The sequence below is a fragment of the Crocodylus siamensis genome, chromosome 1 (genome assembly GCF_052110815.1).
Source record: "Crocodylus siamensis isolate JL-2025a chromosome 1, ASM5211081v1, whole genome shotgun sequence".
In the NCBI taxonomy this organism is placed as follows: domain Eukaryota; kingdom Metazoa; phylum Chordata; order Crocodylia; family Crocodylidae; genus Crocodylus; species Crocodylus siamensis.
This window is the reverse complement of record NC_143395.1, coordinates 61217648-61236316: the sequence shown is the minus strand read 5'-3', so window position 1 is coordinate 61236316 and position 18669 is coordinate 61217648. Positions and strand designations below refer to the sequence as shown.

Here is an 18669-nt window from a genome sequence, read left to right as displayed (position 1 = left end):
AGTACAAAGCACGCAGTACTTATCACTGCTCTTGAATATGGCCTACTACTGCTTACCTATTGAACAGCAACCTTGTTGTTAGAGCACGCACCCACAACGTGGGAGATCTAACATCCCTCTGACATGTCTAAATTAATAAAGGTTGATGCCAGGAAGGTATGATAGGGGATGGATTACCCTAGGCCTACCCTGTATTTATGTTGTCCTTCAAAAGCATCTAGTACTGCCACTGTCAGAGACAGGGTTTTTGGCTAGATGGACCATTGATGTGACCCATGTGACCTGCTTTTGTTCTTAGAGCTGGATTAAAGCTATCATGATCATTACAGATTTTACATTAGACAGTCAGTGGTTTAAAAAACAACAGCAACAACAGAAAAAAAACCAAGAAGCATAGACCAGAATCCAGCTCGCTGCAACCTTTCCCCTCAATGGGAAAGACCTCATCACTAGATTACAGAATTACATATCATGTTCACTTTCCTTGTGTCCCATGTCCTTTGCCCTCTTAGATGACTAGTGGTCCAGCTTCAATAGCAGAGGTAGAGGATACCATCCACCCAGTATGTTTTATAGCCTGGTGTTTCAAGCACTCTTCAGGGAATAGATGTGAATTTCAGTCCCTACAAACTGAGGAGGCCTGAAAACCAGATATCCCATTTCCTGGCCAAGTACTCTAACTGCTACAATTCTTATACAAACCCCTGCTGTATTAAATTGAATTAAGGGGTGGAGTGGAGGGGAATGAAGTGATCGTTGAGACTGTTCCTCTCTCAAATCCTAATTTATTGAACACATAAGCAATACTAATATTTAACCAAGGCTATAAATGCAACACTTAACTTTTAAGCAAGCCCTAACAGTTGATATACTTCTATGTGAGCCTTCTGATAGATACTTTCTCAGTTCCAGATAGTATTATAATTATAAAAAATAAATCCCAATATTTATGGAACAAAGATAATTTAGATGTTGCATAATTAAGAGAACAGGCTTGGCATGCAATTAGTATTCTGATTGATTAGTAAATGCATGATCAGGGAATGCAGTGCGTGCTAACTAATGACTGAACTAAACATGCAACCATACACACGATACAAAGATGCAGAACTGCATTGAGGCATACATAAGCGAATTGTAAATTAGATAGATAGATAGATATATAGACAGAACTGTAAATACATTTATGTCATAAATATCCACCAATCATCTTTCACAAGTGGTCATCTTGCCAGGCTGCCATCTGTATCTTGATGTCTCGTATGGCTAAACCACATTCTCTTTTCACTTCATAAAAAGGTCACCCTAAACTGCAACCCACTTGTTTCACTTTTAGTGATGTTTACTTAGATATGTCAAGGCACAAAATGACATTGCTTATGCTAAGCATTTTGCTAAGGCAGCTTGCAGGCCTGCAACCAGTTGTGTTTCCGAACAAAAGCAGCTTTGTGGCTGTGATTTGTACTGAATTTCATTCACTCTTGTGATAGGTGACTCTCCCTGTGTCCTTTGTAGCTAAAGATGAAGAGGCACATAATGGGAAACCTTGATTCCATTCCTAGTTCTATAATTCTGAGGAGGAGCAAGAGTCTTAGCACACCTCTGTGTCTAGCATTTTTACTGGCTAGCTCTAGATGCTGCCCTGCTCAGCACCTGTGTATTTTGAATCTTCCCTTGGAGGCATCCCTCTCCATTAACTCTACAGGGATCCTGGATACCTAGCCCTGATTATTTGGGTCACTTCTGAGACAAGACACCAAACTGGAAGTATTCTAGGAGAATGAATTGATTCTGATCCTGAGTTTCTCCTCCTTAATTATACTGTCTAGAAAATGGGCAATAATTCCTACTTCTTTCCCATGAGAGTGAATTAAACATTTGTAAAGCACCTTGAGATGACAAAGTACTATATAACATTTTAAGTATTATTAAAATGTCACAAGACCAGAGCACATGTCTTCCTTCCTACATTAAGATTATCATGAAAAGTGAAAGAATTAAGATTATCATGTGGAAGAATAAAATCATCCACAGCTTTCCAGAATGTAAAAGTGAGACAAATGTAAATTAACAGGATGAAACAAAAGGGACAAAATAATAAACAGTCTTTTGCCTTAAATTAAGAACCTCCCCCCAAAAAATCTACATTACTGGGATTGCTTGGTATATGTTTTTTTATGAAAGTGTTCTGGGTATCAGGGTCAATAAATAACCATGTAAAAGTGGAATCATCCAAGGCTACTCACCGATAAGCATGGGAGGAAAGCAAGGACACGCTAGACTGTGTAGGCACATTATCAAGTACAAGACTTGTTAGGTTTAAATAAACATTTTTTTCAATAGGAAGAAAACAAAGGATAAAAGGGAAAAAGCTGCATAATAGGATGACTCATATTTGGATTGGTTCAAACATTTAAGCCATTTAGGTATTTGTGCTCTTTAGCCATTTAGGTATTTGTGCTCTCTGGTTTGTAATCAAGAATTTATACTAATGCAGGAGGAGTGGAAAGGTCTGATGAGTCACAAACAAACAGTGTTTGTACTGGGAGAGAGAGGTGCTTTGCATTCAGCATTCAGTAAATGCTGAGACCCATAAACAGAAATAGCAAGTTATTCCTTTTTCTAATCCAAACTATACTGAAATTTGACAAGATGGAGAGCTCACAAGTGAAGATGAAAGAAGCTTTGTGCACAAAAAGAAAAGGCCACCCCTGGGATGCAAACTGGGTGAAATTCACCCAGTTATAAATGACTCAGACAAAGGCTTGCACACTATTTTGTCTCCTCACTGACCTTTCATGGTAAAGAGAGAGGCCATAGGTGGAACACTCATAGCTGAAGATGATTCTTTACCTACCCATAATACATAGTAGTATTGGAGGTGGATCAGAGGGTAGCTAATACACATACACATTCTCAGATTCAAAAGCCCATATCTTACACCTAATATACATTGCAAATGGGGGATCTTTTCACTACTGAAGCTTTAAAATCTCAGCCATTAATAGCCTTGTAAATTGTAGTGTTCATAATTCAACCAAATGCCATTAGATCAAATCCTGGGAAAGCAGCAAAGCCTGTATAAAAGACCGTTACTTCAAACAAAATTGATCAAAGAGCTTTGTGACAACATTTTCTGCTCAAATGGTCAGATTGTATGTGCAGCTTGGCTACAGTCACTAATGCAACCTCTGGAAAGGAGAAGAAGCCACAGTTTATTGTTGTTTCCACTGTGTGGGTTTTGGCCACATCAACCATATCTCCACCCTGGAATCTGAAAGACTTATGATAGAGATCTTAGTAGTGATGTGGAGGTCTCCAGTCTGGTGTATCAACTGCTATCGCCCACACGGGTAGTGCAAGTGCCTCATTCTTCAACTGAGGTTAAGCGCTACACTATTTGCTCCATAAAGGTTTGTGGTAGACCCTGGGAGCATTTGCATGGAGCAAAAATCCTTTCACACTTCCTCATCAACAGGGTTCACAAAAGCTCATGCTATACATCTCCAATTCAGTTAGTCTATAAGGTGTGAATCTTCCCTGCCTTCACTGATATCACTCAGTCAAACATCATTTAAAAAATAATGATTTCCACAATGATTTGATTTGACATATGCTGTACAACTGTATCCTCATTTTCACTTAACTTGCCAATGATTTCAGAGTTTCACTTAGCAAGTCTAGAAGTTGGTGCTGTTCAATCTAAAGTGTGCTTTGAAAGGCCAAAATTATTTGCATTAGCCCCACTTCTGAAATATTCAGCTTCTGCATGGTACTCCTTATAACCAAGTGGTCAACTCTTCACATACAAGAGATCTGCTTATGTCACATGGTGTCATTAATTATTACTATACAAGATGCAATAACTATAATTCCACCATGTTGACAATAAGATACTTATTCAAATGTTAATTAAGAACTCCAGCCACGTATACCCAGAGAACTTCATCCATCCCAAGAGTTTAAGTACCATTTCTTTGTCACATTCAGTTTTTCTATTCCTGTTTTTTCTCCTTTTCCTCCCCAGCTTTCAGAATATAATTCACCGAGTTTCAAGCTGTCAAGATAATTCATTTTTATATTCTTTATTTTCTCATCATCCATCCTAGAACAACTGACAGAATAATGAATGCTTTTACTTTGTTTTAGGTTGTTTCTTCCATTTCATAGGAAAACAGATTTTTTTATCTTTAATTTTTTCTTTTATTCTTATTCTTTGTAAACTTGGTCTCTTGGAAAACAGATTAGCTCCTTTCTCCTGTACTAAGAAAGTTTGAACATTTTCCAAAAGCAGTCATTGTTTACAGCCAATTCATCAGCATCCAAGCTACATGAACATTATGTCACCCTCTTATTTTCTGCCTCAAAAATTTTTCCAATTATCTAAAAAATCATCCCTTCCCCTAGTTCTTTCAGCAAACCATTTATTTTATTTACTGGGGTTTTTTCTTTATTTTTGTATATGTTAAGAATATGAGGTTTGGGAAAATGCCTCAAAAGAATCCGTACAAGTTGAGTTTAACATCAACATTATAATCTATGTAACAAACAACAGAATCTAAAATATCCTAATTAGTTCATCCAAGAGTTGTTTCATTTTTTCCATCAGACTGCTACTTTTTCAGATCATTTAAATGTAAGAGCTCTAGTTTTATTTTATGCTGTTAACTTTTTTCACTTCAAACTTGACTTGTTGTGTCATCTTGTATATAACTTGGAAATAGGAAAAATGCAATCCAGAAAAACTGTAGTTGGATTCTTCTGGTTACACAGGTGCTTGCCCTTTTTTGTAGGTGTTACTCCCAAGTAAAAAACAATGAAACTCAGATCCTCAAAGATATCTAGATGCCTAGCTCCCATTGATTTCAGTGCTAGTTAGAAGCTAAGTAACTTGAGGTTCTGGGTCTGAATTCTTAATTATTTTGTTTTAGTTAGCAAGTACAGCACATTGCAAAGAGCTTTTTGCACCTCTGCAGCATTTTCCTGCAAGTATTTAAATTAGTATGAAAACACAGAATGTGCCTTTGAGGTGTTAAGTGTCATAAGCAATAGACATTATCACTTTTTCAGGAGGAAACTGGCACAGAGAGATTATAGATAATATTTCAAAAGCAAGATCCCTATTTTCCAAAGTCATCTAAAGCAGAACTAAAACTGGTTCCACAGGCAGCTAAAAAGATTTAGGTGGAGTCTAGATACCTAAGTTACAAAGAGAAAATTGAACTGACCATGCACCAGCAGCCACAAAGTTCAGTATGTGCCTTCATTTTGGGGAGCAAAGTTCCCCAATTAACAGCCATTTTATCCAACCTGTGGAGACAGCAGGCTGCTCCTACACAGTGAGATTGTAGTTATGGTTGTGATGATCGTGGCCATGATGATGGCAAAAAATGATGATCATAAGATCACAGAATATTAGGGTTGGAAGGGCCCTCAGGAGGTCTATGAAACTATGAAACTATGAAACCCCCTACTGAAAGAAGGACCATCCCCAAGTAAATCATCTCAGCCAATACTTTGTCCAGCTGGGTCTTAAAAACCTCCAGAGATGGAACATCTACAACCTCTCTGAGTAACCCAGGTACAAGCAATTATTTCAGGCAGAGGGCCACTTACCCAGCTTTAGCAAGCTGTTGAGGGCCAGATGGGTGGCCCCGCCCCTTGACAGGTGCCCTGCCCCCTGGTCACCATCTTGGGACTAATAGCCCAATGTCTTGGGACCAGTGTCCCAGGGCCAGCACCAGTTGGGCCCAGAGCGGGGTGCCAGCTGGCACAGGTCCGTGGAGCTGGGCTGGGCTGCACCAGCAGGAAGAGGTGGGGAGCTGACCTGGCTCCATAGAGTGCCTGCTGGCTGGGACCCTGCATACCTGCCACCCTGCTCTGGGCTCTGCTAGCGCTGGCCCTGGGACACCGGTGTGGCCCTGTGCTCCCGCACCCACTCAAAGCCCTGTGGTACAGGTGAGGGGCAGCATCAGCCCCAACGCCCTACTTGTTGGCAGAGAAGGAGCTGGTACAGAGCATGGGGGAAAGAGGCCCCTTGCCCGCCCCATGGCCAGTGCTCCCTGCTGCAGCTTCTCGCAGCCCACACAGGGCTGTCCTGAGCAGGCACAGGCAGCCCCACGTGGGCTACAAGCAGCTCCAGTGCAGGGTGTCGGCCATGGGGAGGGCAAGGGGCTGCTTTTCCCCCGCATTCAGCACCAGTTTGTAACCCACCCCCACTGCCAGCCTGGGCCCCGCACCAGCTCCAGGCTCGCCCAACGGGGCTGCGCCACAGCAGCAGCTGCAGCCCCCCTGCTTGCTGTGCTGGGCTTGCTGTGTGGGCAGCAGCAGCAAACACTGCCCAGTGTGGCAAGCAGCGGGGCCACAGCTACTGCCACCATGGAACAGCCCCAAAGGGCAAGCCCAGAGCCAGCGCAGAGCCAGGTTACAAGCTATTCCTGAGCACGGGGAAAAGTGGCCCCTCACCCGCCCTGTGCCTAGCACCCTGCACTGCAGCTGTTCACAGCCCATGTGGGACTGCCTGTGCCTGCTCAGGACAGCCCTGCATGGGCTGTGAGTGACTGCAGCAGGAAGCAGCAGGCAAGGGGCCACTTTTCCCTGCACTCTGTACCAGCTCCTCCCCTGCTCTCCCCCACCTAACCTGAGCTTCCTGCACTGGGGCAGCCACATGGTCCCAGGCCAGAAGCCCCTGCTGGGGCTTCCAGCTGGGGGGGGGGCCAGGTGGACTGCTGTTGCGGGAGACTGCCGGGCTTCCCCTGGGGCCTACTGCCCCTGGCTCCTGTCATTTTTGACAGGAACCAAGGACAGATACATTTTAATCTTCAAAAAAAATTTACAGGTCCCACAGGCCAGATAGAATGGCCTCATGAGCTGCATCCAGCCTGCAGGCCATATTTTGCCCACCCCTGGAGTAACCTGTTCCAGTGCCTTACTACCCTCCTAGTGAGAAAGTTTTTCCTAATCTCTAACCTCAACTTCCCTTGCTGCAATTTAAGACCATTGCTCTGTATTCTGTCACCTGCCACCACAGAAAACAGTCTAGCTCCATCGTCTTCGGGACCATCCCTCAGGCAGTTGAAGGCTGCTATTAACACCCACCCACCGCCACCCTCAGTTCTCTTCTCCAGATTAAATAAGCCCATTTCCCTCATCTTCTCCTCATAAATCATGTACCCCAGCCCCCTAACCATTTTTGTTGCCCTCTGCTGGGCTCTTTCCAATTTGTCTACAGGCTGAGTTGAAAGTGGCCCACACTTGGAGCTAAGCTCTGTTAAAGCAGGTGCCTGCTCCAAAATGCTGCTGACCCCTGTTCTGTCCTGTGGAAGAAAAACACAGCTAACTCAGACTGACACATTTATTTCAGCCTGTGATAATACTAATGTAACCTGGGCAGTACTCCAAGAGGTACCCCCTCTCCAATTGAAGGGATCAAAGCAGGTGCACAAGCACTGTGGGAGGTGTAGGGACTCTCCTCCCCCTACAGAGCAGAGCCAGACCACCAATGGGGACTTAGCCATATACCTTTTAATACTGGGAACATAACAGGCATAAATCAGAGGGGATAGTAGACACTACAGTGCCCCAAGGGGGCAGGATTCAACAAAGGTTAGACACTTACAATCATTGACAAAAAACAGGGTTAACAAAATATAAAACACAAACAGCAGAACAAACCATACGGGTTGGTGAAATATAGAGAGGCACAAAATGCAAAATGTCAAATGACAAGGAAACATAGGGCCTTGGTACCTGGAGGGGGAGAAAACACAATGGCCCCTTTCCACTGCAAGAAGACTTACTTTTTGTTATCTCACCCACCCTAAACCACCTCAGCTGGCACTTGAACCCAAATCTCCCATGTAGTAGGCAGGAACACTGCCACACAGCCACCACCGGTGGCACTGCTCTAGCCTGCTAGGGGTCTTGACATTCTCGGAGCCCTGGCCTCACATCAAGCTGCCTGGCCTCTGACTGGAGGAGCTGGAAGCAGAGCTGAGAACCCCTCTCAGATCCTGAGTCGCTGCTCAGATCCTTGCTGGAGCTGTAGCCTCTCCCAGGGGATCCTGGGGCCCAGTGGGGAGCCTCTCCTGCCAGCCACACGCCGCACTGCTGAGGGCCCCACTGCTGCCTGCAGGTCCTGCTCCTTCAGGCTTTTCTGAGGCAACTGCTCCTACCCCACTGACCCAGCTCTGTGAAGCTCCTTCCTTACTGTCCCTTGCTGGTCTCTCCTGAGTCAGCCCATGCTGCCCCTTTTATCCCCCTCCAGGTGACCCAAGGGGCCAATAGGGACACGGGGGTGGTGAGTCTCTGGGACCTGATTGGTGTGGAAAGGGAATCCCAAATCCTCCAATTATCTTTTGCCCTTTCAAAACCCCGGGACCAGGTCACTGCCAGCCAGCCCATCACACTAATAATGCCCACCTTCTGCTCAGTAGGCTAGGAGTTACAGCATTCAGCTACAGTGTGGGAGAGATGAGTTCTAGCATACCTCAGCTGCAGGGATTTGAGCCCAATATTTCACACTTTCCAAGAGAATGCTGTAACCCCAAGGTTAATTGTACTGGCACTCCCCTGAGAGGAGGTAGATTTAGATTCTTATGCCAGCTGCCAGGTCTTGTTTCTGTTTTTTTAACCAGTGACTGTCTACTAAAAGGCATTTATACACATGCTCTGGAAGTGATGGGGGTGGGTTGTGCTTTAATTAGAGTGGCTTTCAGAGCATCTCATGTATCAGTGTCCCCATGCTTAGAAATGGCAGTGGGGGCACTATAACTAAAGATCATTGAACCAGCTTTAGTCGCAGTGCCCCTGCCTCCGTTTTTAAGCATGGGGATGCTGATACAGGAGATGCTGGAGTCTGTTTGAGGACGGTAATTACTATGCTCCAGCAGACTTGATTAATTGACCCTGCTCTGACGTGCTATAAGCTTACAGCGCATCAGAGCAGCATCACTACTCATGTATAGGTGCCCAAATAGTCCTGGCAACAGAGATCTGAGTCATGAGAAACCTTAATCTTCCTGTGCAGTGATGGAGAGCATGGATATCTAACTTAGGGCTGCACATTCTGCAGAAGGAGTCAGGTGCCTGAAAGTTAGAAGTTGCACTGCCTACTCCCCAGTGTGAATCTGGGTCTAAATCATCAATGGATTTAGTCCCTTGAGTCATTTAGAAGTTTTGAAAATATTTAATCTTAATTGACCCCAACAGCAAAAGATCAGCTAGATAAACTGGAAGTCAGAAACCAGATTTTCTGATTCCCACATCTATAAATTGATCGTAGTCTTCAACACATCGGTTCAGCCCCTACCTTGACACATTCACCAACTGGTTAGTATTTGGTGTGTAGGTTCTGGCTTGATTTCAATGGGGATTTTTTTCTTACAGCATATATCTTCTATTCATGTGCTATATGTTAACTTATTTACATGCATTTTTATTGCTTTACCTCTTACAGAAATAAGTCATGATGAAGCCAAACATCTTGCGGATGCCTCAGAAAAAACAACAAAGCGATCTAGAGAGTCAACCATCAGAAAGATATTTGATATGACTAAGCATCGAACAAAAAGGTCATCTCTCCTCCCAACTGGTGTGAAAGTCTGTCCACAAGAATCAGTGAAGCAAATTTTAGCCAGTCACCAAGCTTATTATAGATTAAGAGGTGAGATGACAATTCTAGTGCCTGTTTGGGGAATACAGCAATAACTCTTCTGTAGTGTGCCATTCTCTAATTCCGGGCAGCAGTTTTGGCACCTATTCTCTACTTCATGTTTATGTAAATAGATGAAAAGTTATGTGTACCAACCTCAAAGTACAATGGTGGCACAAGATACTAGCAGTTATCTGAATAGAATGGAGTAATATAAATAAGAGATGCTGAGTTAATACCACGTTCTTTAGCAGATTTAGTGGGCTCTGGATTAACAGACTATAACGACCAAATTATTGCACTGTGGATCTTCCCCAAAGATCTAGTAGATGCCACAGCCCATCATTTCTACTCACCCCGGCACTGTCTAGAACATCATAGATTTTAGAAAGGGTAACCAAGTACTTGATTTATTTAATAATTTTTAAATTATCATGGTGTCCATAGGGAGCAGGCCATTCTCTAAATGTAGAGGTGAACACAGTCCCTATTCCATAAAGCATGCTCTCTTAAAATCCCTAGAAATGGCTATACTTCTTTTTTCCTGTCTTTGAACTATAATGGAAGAAAGCAGCATCACTGCTGGAACCTAACTGTGATCATGCACGAAAAACTGAAATCCTATGAAAGACATAGATCAAATCTTAGTCACATAAAGAAAGACATTGTTGCACACAGGATGCTGAATACATGAGACACTGTGAGCAGTTTAACTAGAGTGGCTCCCGAGAGTTGTTCTAATTAAAACTTCCCACTCCAGAGCATGCCTAAAGATGCCCCAAGAGTCCAAGTCCACCATTCATGCATTACTGGCATCCTGAAAATCACTGCTAAACTGGACCTAGTTGCCTAGGCTTCCAAGTTTTTGCTGGCAGGCAGGTGCAAAGCCACTGAAGCACTGCTTGGTCCTTTAGTTCAGGTTGAAGGCCTAGAGGACCTTGGCACAGAATTCTTAGCTTAGGTATTTCCCTACCTATTTCACTGGCAGAATGAAAACCACTAGGTATTCTCAGAGGACAAGGGGTTCAAGTCTGTGTGGCATATCTTCATGTTCATTAATGTGCCTTCATTACTGTGCATTTAGTTTAGTACCTCTAATAAGAGGTACTAACTAAATGTGCATAGGTGCATGGTTTTTTAGTGACTCTTACTGCACATCAGCCTAATAGTGTGTCTGTCACCCCAGGCAGACTACTCAGAGCATTCTCCTAGAATATGGGAGTCTTAGCTTTGCATCAGAGACTTGAGTCTCCTGCTCCCATACCCCAAGGGAGTATTCTAGACACTTGGTTAATGGTTGTTCTAGGGTGAGGCTTTTTCAGTCATCCCTAGAACCTACTCTACTCTACATGAAATAATTAAACTGAATTAGGCCAAAAAGAGAAAGAAAAAGAGATGGACTGATTCTGTACCCTGTTGCTTAAAACACACCCTGGCAGATGTAAAACTGAGGGCTCATGCCCTTGCACCAAAGAATATTTAACAAAGAAGATCAGTTGTAGGAGGAGGGGTTGTGAGGGACACTGTACTATACCTATATGTAACAATGTGAAATCCAGGACACTGCCCCCTGCCCCTCTCAAGTCAACAGTGCTGCTGCAGGCAGATGCTCAGGCAGTGTGATACAGCTCTGGGATTACTATGCAGTAGGCCTGTGTGAAGTGGCAAGTATTTGCTCTGAATTCAGATTCATCCAATTCGGAGATATAGTGATTCAATTCAGTAATTTGAATCACTGTCCTGATTCAATTCAGCCAATTTGGATCCAAAGATTCAGACATAGACAAAACAGTTTCATGTTTTCATAGTAGCTAGGGTCAGGAGGGACCTGAACAGATCATCTAGCCTGACCCCCTGCCACAGGCAGGAATGAATGCTGGGTTTACAAGACCCCAGACAGGTGATCATCCAACCTCCTCTTGAATTTGTCCAAGGTAGGGGCGAGGACCACTTCCATGGGAAGTTGGTTCCAGATTCTGGCCACCCTAACTATAAAATATTGCCTTCTGATCTCTAACCTAAACCTAGTCTCCATCAGCTTATTACCATTGTTCCTCATCACGCCAGGTGGTGCTGGGGAGAATAGGGCTCTTCCTATTTGCTGATAATCTCCCCTGATGAGTTTGTAGTCAGTACAAGCAGGCAGCAGTCCTCACCACGCTGGACACAACTGCCTCCAGCTGGTAAGTCTGTTGTGGTGGGCAGAGGTGGGAGGGAAAGACCGTGGGGGGAGAGGCAGATCAATGGCCCCACAGCGAGGGAGGGATTGGGGCTGGGGCTGGGACAAGCTGCCCAGCTGGGGCGGGGAGGGTGTAGGATTCGTGGAGCTCCAACCACTGCGCACCACCAGTCCAGGAGGGCATGACAGCAGGTGTGTGCCCCTGGATATGTGCAGGATGGACTGGGCTGAGCTGGGCTACACTCTGGGCAGGCGGCAGAAAGTGCTGAAAGCAGGAGCTATGTCCTCCCATCACTCGCCCAGCCTCCCCATGTCCCCTGGACAAGCCGCAGCTTCAGCTCAGCTGGGCGAGCACTGACAGGGCATAGTAGCAGACACGTGCACCTGGATCAGAGTGGGGCCAGCAACAGGGTCTATAGGGAATTTTAGGGTGGCTGCAGCCCCCCTATAGCCCGCACTTCACTGCACTCTGTAGGGCAGGCAGAGCCAGGGCTGCACTCTGGGCTGCGGCCGAGGTTAGCCACCCAGAGCACAGCCCTGACTCCACCCACCCTGCTGAGCACAGACTGGCAGTGGGTGGCTGGGGCTAGCCTCTTGGAGGGCAGCCTGGCCCATCCCACCCCATGCAGACCCAGGGGCACATGCCCGCTCCCATGCCCTCCCAGACCGGCAGCATGCAACAGCATGCAACGACAGGAACCCCCCCCTCCGAACCCCCTGCCCCTCCACCCCAGCTGGGCAGCTTGTCCCAGCCCCACCCTCAATCCCTCCCTTACTGTGGGGGCATTGATCTGTCCCCCCCCCATGTCCCTTCCTCCCCGCTCTGGCCACCACAACAGACTTACCAGCTGGAGGCATCTGTGTCCAGCATGGTGAGGAGTGCTGCCTGTTTAGTCTACGGATGAATCTCTGAATTGGCACTGAATCTTTTCTGATTTGATTTGGAGGCTTCTGATTCCATTCAGGCCTTTTCATTAGTCTCCTGATTCGATTTGGATTCAAAGATTTGGCTTTTTTTGCTTTTCAGTCATTTCAGGAGTGCTTCAGAAACTTTCCACTCCCTATTTTAGCTAGTCCATTGCTCTTCAGGGTGCTTCTGTCTGAACTGGCATCCATAGCTTCACAAGACAACTCTATTTAGATGTACTGTCCTTGATGGTTCCAAATTAAACTTTCCTACAGAGTCAGACAGTGATGAATCTTCCAGTCCAGAGGAGGTATTCCCCCATTTACCACCATGGCAGTAGTACACAAGGAGCTGGAGAAACTGAGTCAAGAATACGGTTCCTAAAACTCGTACAATTCCCACGGGTTTTACAACAGTGGGAGTCGACCTTTTTGGCAGGCATGCCACCAATTAAGGTGTGTAAAGAAGTTCAGGCAGCCTGTTGGGGAGGTGCTCTAACTATGATGCTTTACACAAAGTGCCATGAGTTAGAGCACCATGGGACCCAACACATGTTCACCTATTGGGTGGGATAGGGGCCTCAGTCTGCCTTCACTGACCCATACCACCAGACAGACTGCCCCTCTCCCCAGCCCTTCCCCTCTGCTAGTTGGCAACTGTCAGCATTGGCTGGTGAGAATGAACAGAGATCCCCCTGCCATTCAGCACTCCATCTATCCCTGTTGAGGTGTTGAGGGGGGCCAGGCTGGGCCCCAAGAGGTGTGGGGCTACCCATCCCCCATGTACGTATCATGATTGTGGCCAAGGCTGGTACAGCTGGAGCTGGGGTGGGTGTGGAAAGTAGAGGCCCCACTTCATGGGCCCAGCCTGGCTACCCCTGCAGGGATCTTGTGGGAAGCTGGGCGGGTCCTGTGATGTGGGAGACTCCATTTCCCCCATCCCAGCTCCAGGGACAACAGCTTCTGCCACTATCAAGACCCTTGCACAACTCCCCCCAAGACCCCAGCAGAGGTAGTCAGGCCAGGCCCACAAGGCAGGAGAGTTCTGTCCCCCCCATGCCAGCCCCAGCTCTAGCACTGTAAAAATGCTTATACAGGGGATGGGGAGGCTCCCCTTCCCTCCCACTGCATGGACCTGGCCTTGTTCCCCGCAAGAACCCATCAGGGATGGGTAGGCACACAGAGGGGGGCTCCCTTCCCCCCCCCCACACACATCCAGCTATGCAGGGAGGAGACAGTGGTTTTCTGTCTGCTCTCTGTGACAGCCCTCAGGGTGGGACTGAGCCAGTGCTCTCTCATGCAAGCACTAGCCCAGCTCTGCAAAGAAATATGAGATGTGGGTGGAATCACCCAAAGTTAATCCTCACAGGGAACCACAGGTTCCCTAAGGCACTCTACCTTAGAGCACCCCCATCTGATATTACATCAGACAAGGGTTACATTTTCATGCAATCTTTCATGCAATTTTAAAAGCACTCTCCAGCTGCAAACGGTTGTTGTTTTATGGCTATAGATTACTTTCCAGGGCTTCATCACATGATAAACACCCTCCCAGAGTACCACTCCAATCCACTTTCTCTGCCCATTCTGCTGCTGTGCTTTCTCCTCTGTACTGTATATTACCTGCCCAATGTCCTCCCTTTCTTTCTGCTTCCTGCCCCATCTGCTGCTCATTCTCTGTCTGGTGTGCTGCCTATGTACTTCCTGACCTGCCACATGCCAGATGCAAAGAGGTTGTCCATGCCACTTGTGATGCTCATGCCATAGGTTGTCCATCCTATTTTACAACACTTGATATAGATTACAAATTAAGTAATGTTTAATATTTCTAGCTCAGTTGTTTATGATGAATATGTGGCCACTTAACAGAATCAGCATTCTAAGGTCCTGATCCAAAGCTCCCCATCACTTTTATAGGAAAAGTATATTACAAATAATTTGCAAAGAGGAAAAGGAGGCTTTATGGAACTTACATCACACAATCAAGAAGCATGAAATATACCACATGTGACTAAAGGGACTAGCCACACAGCATGAATTATAAATCATGAAAGCTCACTAGTAAACTGCTCATATGGGGCAGGTTTTACCATCCTTAAATTAAACTAGGGAATACCTTATGTAGCAAATATTGCTTGGAGCGGGATGATGAATAGGCAGCAGAATATAGGCCTAAATGAGTGCTGATCATAAGGAAATCTGTTGAAAAAACAACCCGCTGAATGATAATTCTTGAATAGAAAAATCATTAGGTAACATAGTCACTGTTAAAAATTTGATGATCTCTACTTGGAGGAAGGATTCAGTGCTGAGAAGGCAGATGTTATGCAACTCATTATGGAGATATATTGGCACAGCTGTGTGAGCAGCTTTGCACAGCATACACCTATCCAAGGTTTGAGAATAGCCATTTTATTACCAAGTAGATTAATTGTAGACAGTCCTAGGTTTTAGATACCATAAGACCAGTGGTTTTCAACCTGCGATCTGCAGACCCTGGGGGGTCCACAGATTACATCTAACGGGTCGGTTAAATATGACTATGACCAATCCAAAGTATATGAATACCCACACTTACTATTCAAAGGGGTCTGCAGCCCCATTTAAAATTGTTTAGGGGTACACAAATGAAAAATGGTTGTAAACCATTTCTATACACAATAATCTCTTCTTCAGTTAAAGAACATACCAAAAATGTAAAAGTAAAATGTCATAGCCTCTGTGGTCATAAATCTTAGAAAACTCTCTGTTTCAAGCAACTTTATAAACTATTCAAAATTAGATTTATAAGTGTCATTTTTTTATTTGCTGAGATGCACTATATGTTAACATTATAATACATTTATAATATGTTTGACCTTTTTATTCGCTGAAGGCTTTAGACTTGAAACATACATATTTTAAGGAGTGTGCACATTCATTCCAAGTGAGCACTACCTTTTTAAAAATCTGCAAATCCAGATTTTGTGACACTGAAAATAATTGACAATGGAATCATTCAAGTAATGAATAAACATTCATCCAAAAACATGGAGAAAGTAGTTATAGCCACTGAGTTCATAAAGCTCAGAACAATTTTGTATTTTAAGTGACAGCTAATCTATTAAGAGGGATTTTTACTGGGTTTTTTGGATTATGAAACCATGCATTTCCCCTTTGTTATTATTGCAAATTCAGAGGTTGGAAAACACATCAGTGGTGGCAAGATGCTGCAGGAAGGGTAGAGGGAAGGTTACTGATAACAGTGAGGGGGGTATTGGATCCATTAACATTTGGACCCCCAGTTTCATCCTACAAAATCGGTGATCTGATCAGAAGTGAGAGGTGACAGCTATCTGCAAGGGAGAAGTGCTAATAACATGGGACTGTGTCCCATTGCATGCATGTTCTCTTGGGCATGACCCAGACATAACAGGGTCAAGGTTCAGAAGCCCAGGGTCTACAGTACTATCGGTCCAGAAATCAAGCCAAGGTTGCAGCTCCAGGTGTCAGTCCAAGTCTGATGGATCATGCAAGTCCATGGTCAAGGCCAGGGCAGTGGTCAGGAGCTAGGGAATCCAGTTGACAGGGTAAGGTAGCAGGAGTGGGGTACAAGGTTCCAAGGCAGAGGCAAGAGGGGAGCAGGCCTCAGGCAAGACAGCAGATTTCCAGGGCAGAGGCAGGACAGGGGCAAGGCAACAGGGTCCAAGGCAGGACCAGGAATACCAGAGTCAAATTCACAGCAGAGAGCCTGACTGCTCTTACAGGGACAAGGCCCTGTAGGAAGCGGGAGGACCCCTCCCATCAGAGCTCTGTGGCTCCCATTGGTTCCACTGGGCACCATGATCCCCCAGGGAGTACCTCCTGGGATGGCCCAGGCCAGCTGGGGTCAGCTACAGCCCAGGCCTCAGCCCATAAGCCCAGAAGACCCAGGTTTGAGCCACAGGTTTACATGCTACCCTTCCAACAGAAGATCCTCCTTCCTCTCCCCCTGTTCAGTGATAGTCAGTATCCCCTCCCATACAGGGAACGTTTGGCCAGGGCACCAAACACAAGTCTTACCTCTGCATCAGGTTATAATGTGTGTTTTCATTCATCTTGTATGACTAATTGCTGGAGATAGTGAATCAAGTCCTCTGTGGAGCTTCTCGCAGAACCAGCCCCAGATACAATACAGCTTTAGCCCCCTGTGCTCTTGTTCTGTAACCTCCCTCTGTGGCTCATTCTCTGTCTGTTCACTTTTATCTCCCCATTGATATAGAACAGCGGTGTTTTTTCCAGGACACCTGTGATTCTCCTGCCCGCTCCAAGCTTGGCATACCATTTGGTGATTCATCATCATGAAAGCATGACTTGATGTTTAATAAATGAATGTATACATATGTACAAAGAGAAAGAAAACATCATTTCCTGGGGGATTTTACCTACACGAGGATAAAATCAAGTTTTTTAGGTGTCTTATGAAACAGAAAAAGAGTGCACAGCTTTAAACACCAGGCTGCTCCTTTGACTAGGAGATTTAATTGATCTCTTAGAGGCTTTGGAAAAACTATATTTGCTCTAAACTTTCTACTTAGAAAATCAGTGAGATTTTTTCTTAGCTTGCTGCATTTTCAAGCTTCCTTTGGAATGTCAGTGCAATTTATTTAAAGCATAGATTTGTCTAGCTTGTTCTGTATCTAGTAGCTGAGCATTTCTAGCCTACATATTAACTTAGCTGGCTAGCTACAAAATACAACAATTAAAGTATCCACACTGGCCAGTTTCTCTGTCCTTTTGCTGCTTTTATCTCAGTGATCTTAGCATCCTTGTAAGGAAAGAAGTATGTTTTTGGGTTCGTTCTGTATTAATTATTTGTACTGATAAGAGCCTTGGGTTACATTCATCTCTGGTGTCATTCCAGGCAAGTCAGCACTCTTCATACTCAAAGGTCCAATCCTTCAGTTATAAAGACAAATGTCCACATGAAGTTATAGACCACTAAATAAATCCTTTTCTTGAAATTATTAAAATAGCTTTTTACATTTCAAATGCCAAAAAGGGACATCTTGGTTTCTAAGATGCTGTAGAACATGGCCTGGAACTTTCTTGTGGGTTGACTACATTCCTCTTTGACTCTGTTCTGCTTCTAGTTTGCCAGGAAGTTGTATGGGAAGCCTTTCGGATCTTTCTGGATAGGATTCCTGATGCTTCTGAATATCAGAACTGGGTTGGTGCCTGCCAGCGGGAAACATTCTGCATATTTGACATTGGGAAAAACTTCAGCAACTCCCAAGCGCATCTGGAAATAATCCAGCGGGTAAGAATTATTCTTATTATTTAGCTTTGTCTATAAACAAGTGAAGTAAACATTTCTCAGATCCAACCCCTGAATTTTATGCAGTCAAGGCAAAGAGAGAGGAAGGGGGCACCACAAAAAAAAAATCAACATTCATTACATAAAGAAAAGTGTCCTAGACAAAGATTAACTATAAAGTATGAACAGGCTTCTGCTCTTCGATTGAACTTGCCTACTAGTAAAATGCTTTTTTTCCCCCCAATCTTTTTGCAGCGAGTAAAACATAGGACCCTCCAGGAAAGGTAAGTAAAGCAGAAGTAGAATACATACCAGTTGATGCTATTTTCCTTCTTTTGAAAAAGGTATGTGAAAGATGTATATGGCTTTGAGAGAGTATATGTATGTACAGCACTCTGGTATACACTGTGTGGGATATATGAGAGATACAAATATATACCCTTTATTTTATGGGGAGCAGTAATATTGTTCCATATAATTATGGATGCACAAACCATAGTGGGCTAGTGCCTGTTCAGCTTGGTTATAGCGGATGAGCACTAAGGCGCTATATAGTTCTTAAAGCTCTTTGACTGCTAATAAGTCCACATCCTTAGCAATATGTCCCTAAAAATTCCCATTTTATTGAGTCATCCCATTTCCTTTATACAAGATAAG

At 44.6% G+C, this 18669-nt stretch overlaps 1 protein-coding gene across 1 annotated transcript in view; it reads left to right on the top strand.

Annotated features, from left to right (window-relative positions):
* IMPG1 (interphotoreceptor matrix proteoglycan 1) overlaps positions 1-18669 on the top strand; it is a 128805-nt gene that overhangs the window by 16012 nt on the left and 94124 nt on the right. Inside the window, exons 3-5 of the mRNA XM_090059571.1 lie at positions 9465-9664; positions 17849-18015; positions 18268-18296. Of these exons, the coding sequence (XP_089915697.1) occupies positions 9465-9664; positions 17849-18015; positions 18268-18296 (396 nt within the window). The remainder of the gene's footprint in view (positions 1-9464; positions 9665-17848; positions 18016-18267; positions 18297-18669) is intronic.